Here is a 3,138-nt window from a genome sequence, read left to right as displayed (position 1 = left end):
TGTTTTACCCCAAATTTCTCAGCTTGTTGTATGTAAGCATGCACATATGACGTTTGAAACAAAAAAACACACACGGTCAGTTGGAAATTGCGTGCAATGCTGAATCGTAAGTTCAACAGTGCAACAACAGCAGCCGCCATTGTTTCAACTGGAGCATTAACATGAATTATCAGCAAGCACAGGGGCAGAGAATACGCAGTCTGACGTGCTGTATGGCTTTAATTGAAGGGTTGGACAACATTGGTAGACAGGTTTTTTTTTTGTTCAACTATGTAAACATTATCACTCTGCTTCAAAATCCAAAACAGGGTACAGAACTCACAGTGATTCAGTACGGTGGTGCAGCCCTTAGCTTATACTCAACTGATGACACCAAGTGGAGTCGTTATGCATTGATGTTCACACTGAATTAAGTTTTGGTAAATCAGATTCCATTCCTATTCACAGTGTTGACGGTCTCAGTGTTAAATAAATCATACATTTGTCCCACATGATTAAATGTAAATGTAGCCAAGTAAAAAAATAATGGTAGAAAATATCACAATTATTTAAAAAAAAAAAGCATCCTTGTACAGATAAATATGTGTCTTTTCCCAACAAATTTGATTAGAATGTAGTACAAAATATTTTGTATACAGCTTTTGTATAAAGAGAAGTAAAAATCTCCTGTCACTAACATTCGAAAATTATCAGCACATATAATTTAGATCTTTTTTTTTTAAGCTTCAAAATTAGAAGTTGCCTTATAGAAACATAGCGACTGTAGTCACAGCAGGCAGGCTCTTTGGGGCTGTTACAGGTGAGATGACTGTCCTGGGGCGGCTTTGGCATCCAGGTCGCTGATGAGATTCTTCACCCAGGTCACTGAGGATCTGACACACATCTTACGACCCTCCATGGTCGTCAGCCTGAACATAAACAAAACAGTCGGTATGGTTGGTGCACTGGAGCGGGGGTGAAGTAGCCTTGACTATGTATTTCTTCAAGGTTGGTCTAGTTACCTCACAGCAGGGGTGGGACACTGCTGGTTCACCTTGGCGTAGCTCGCCACTCTCTCTATAGCGATGGGTTTCTCATTGAAGATAAAGCAGCACTTTCTTGGTCCAGACCCACGCCTTCCTGCATGGAGATGTGAAAGAACAACTCTGAGACAAGCAAGCAAACTCATCTTCCTCAGGTTTTATCAGCTTTTAAAATCACAATGCTGGATTCTTTTTGGCCTCTCGGGCCACTACAGTACTTTATTGACATGCTCAGCCAGCATGGATAGATACATGACAAATACAAATGCTGCAGCCAACACAAAGTGCTGTGTGCTAAATGTCCGCCAGCTTTTTTGAGACTAGAGATGGAGTATTCCATCTGGGATATCGGAATCTTGTACCAGTACGAACGTTATTTGTTGGCTGGATAGCGACTCATTCATCCCATTGTTCGTAACTGCCAGAAGTTGCTTTGGACAAAAATGACATCATTGAATGTGATCTAATGTTGGAATGATGACACCTATCCACATTTTATTCCATAGGTTTTTTCTGGACCATGAACCCACTCAAGCTAACATGTTCCATACAAAATTAACACATTTGTGTAAACGTTTTCGCTGTAATAATAATAAGAAATGAATCTGGAGTTAGTTGGAACTGAAAGCATTTACGGTCGATTTATCCATCCATCCATCCATCCATCCATTGTCTTCCGCTGATCCTATTAAGGGTTTCAGGGGGGCTGGAGCCTTTCCCAGCGGCTTTCGGGTGAGAGGCGGGGTTCACCCTGGACAGGTCGCCAGTAGTCGATTTATGTATTTGTTTTTATAATATTGCAGCGGGGCAGGCAAGCCAGGCCCCTGAGCTGGAAGGAGACCCTTAAGGAGAGCTGATGACATTCGTCCAGCAGCAGAGAGTTCCCTGCAGCGACCCCCTGACCACATGCTTGGTGATTAAATCCCCTCTAGCACATGGTGTGTTTAAGAGCTTTTTCAGTAAAACAGCTGCATGCTGGTGTGAGATGAGGATGAGCGAGAGGCGAGACTGAAGAAATGAGCTTTAAGGGTCATTCTCTTCACTTCATCGTCATCAGATTCACTGATCATGTAAACATAGATTTAATCTGTGAATTTGTTTTAGAGGAAAACAAATGTATTTATTAGAGAACTGTGAGGACAACATGAAATTTAAAGAACGGCAATAAATATGATCACGTTGATTTTTTTGAATTATTGTTTCATTTTAAAATGTTGGCCTCGTAGTTTAGTACAGAAGGGTCTTACCTTCGGTGAGAGTCAGAGCAACCAGCATCAGCGCCAGCACAGACAGAGCAAAACGAGGAGCAGCCATCCTGATGTGTGTGAGTGGATCCTCGCTTGGCTGCAGCAGTCACTCTCAGTTGAGTTGTCTCAGCCTGAGCTCTCAGCTGAGTGGACGGCATTATAAAAGGGAACGAGCCAGCTAGGGAGAGTCCCACAGGTCCTCTTATTCCCCTGAAGGGAAGTACCATGAGAAGACTTATCTCATGTGGGTGAAACAGTGTGGGTGTGTGTGTGAGTGTGTGTACTTTCAGATATTTCACTCTCTCAAAGGAAATGACATTCAGGGGATCAGCCTTGTGACAGTAGTTTTTGACTTTGCATGGTTTCCCCGAGAATAAAAGCTTTTGTCTGGGAAGGATATTGGACTTTCTCTTGGTCCCGGTCACAGCTTTGGTCACATGAAGTGTGTCGTCATCGACCGTAGGTGTGGCGTTGTACTGATGAAGCCTTCACCAGCCCAGAGAAAAATGGTCCTCAATTTCACAAATTAACTTAACAAATAAAAGATATGAAAATAATGGGTGAAGTGGAAATCAAGTTTCACTAGAAAACATTCACACGCCTGCACTCAGGTGAACCTTCAGCCCCGGACGCTTGTAGGTTGTAATTAAAGCTGCAGGCAGCGATGAGTGGAAATTCTGTCTAGGGAGAAGGAGGGAACCTGAATATACATGATATCTGAATTTTGCATGAAGGAGATGACAAATGCTGCACTGTGAGGCAAATATCTGCATCCACTAATTTTATTTTATTTTTTTTACAAACATGATCCATCAATCTTTGGTTTTAAAGGAGTCATCTGAGGTGGGTCAGGTATTTGTTCAGGATGC

At 42.3% G+C, this 3,138-nt stretch overlaps 1 protein-coding gene across 1 annotated transcript; it reads right to left on the bottom strand.

The window, feature by feature from the left end:
* Window positions 1–200: 200 nt before the first annotated feature.
* On the bottom strand, window positions 201–2,420 carry LOC147258695 (C-C motif chemokine 18-like). The gene is made up of 3 exons (XM_086207765.1): window positions 2,270–2,420; window positions 1,002–1,119; window positions 201–908 (listed from the first exon to the last, which is right to left on the bottom strand). The coding sequence occupies exons 1-3, from the start codon at window positions 2,334–2,336 to the stop codon at window positions 794–796; spliced, it is 300 nt and encodes a 99-aa protein (XP_086063891.1). The 5' UTR covers window positions 2,337–2,420; the 3' UTR covers window positions 201–793.
* Window positions 2,421–3,138: the final 718 nt, after the last annotated feature.

Source organism: Aulostomus chinensis, chromosome 7 (genome assembly GCF_037954235.1).
Source record: "Aulostomus chinensis isolate RoL2024-O1b breed Wild chromosome 7, RoL_Achi_v1.0, whole genome shotgun sequence".
NCBI lineage: Eukaryota > Metazoa > Chordata > Actinopteri > Syngnathiformes > Aulostomidae > Aulostomus > Aulostomus chinensis.
The sequence above is the reverse complement of the archived record's forward strand: the minus strand, read 5'-3'. Positions and strand labels throughout refer to the sequence as shown.

Excerpts from the sequence above, each read along its gene's own strand:
- LOC147258695 (XM_086207765.1), bottom strand. The coding sequence starts at position 2,336 with ATGGCTGCTCCTCGTTTTGCTCTGTCTGTGCTGGCGCTGATGCTGGTT. Across the intron at positions 1,120-2,269 it reads TGCTCTGACTCTCACCGAAG|GAAGGCGTGGGTCTGGACCA; the intron begins GTAAGACCCTTC and ends ATCTCCATGCAG. Across the intron at positions 909-1,001 it reads TGTCCCACCCCTGCTGTGAG|GCTGACGACCATGGAGGGTC; the intron begins GTAACTAGACCA and ends GTTTATGTTCAG.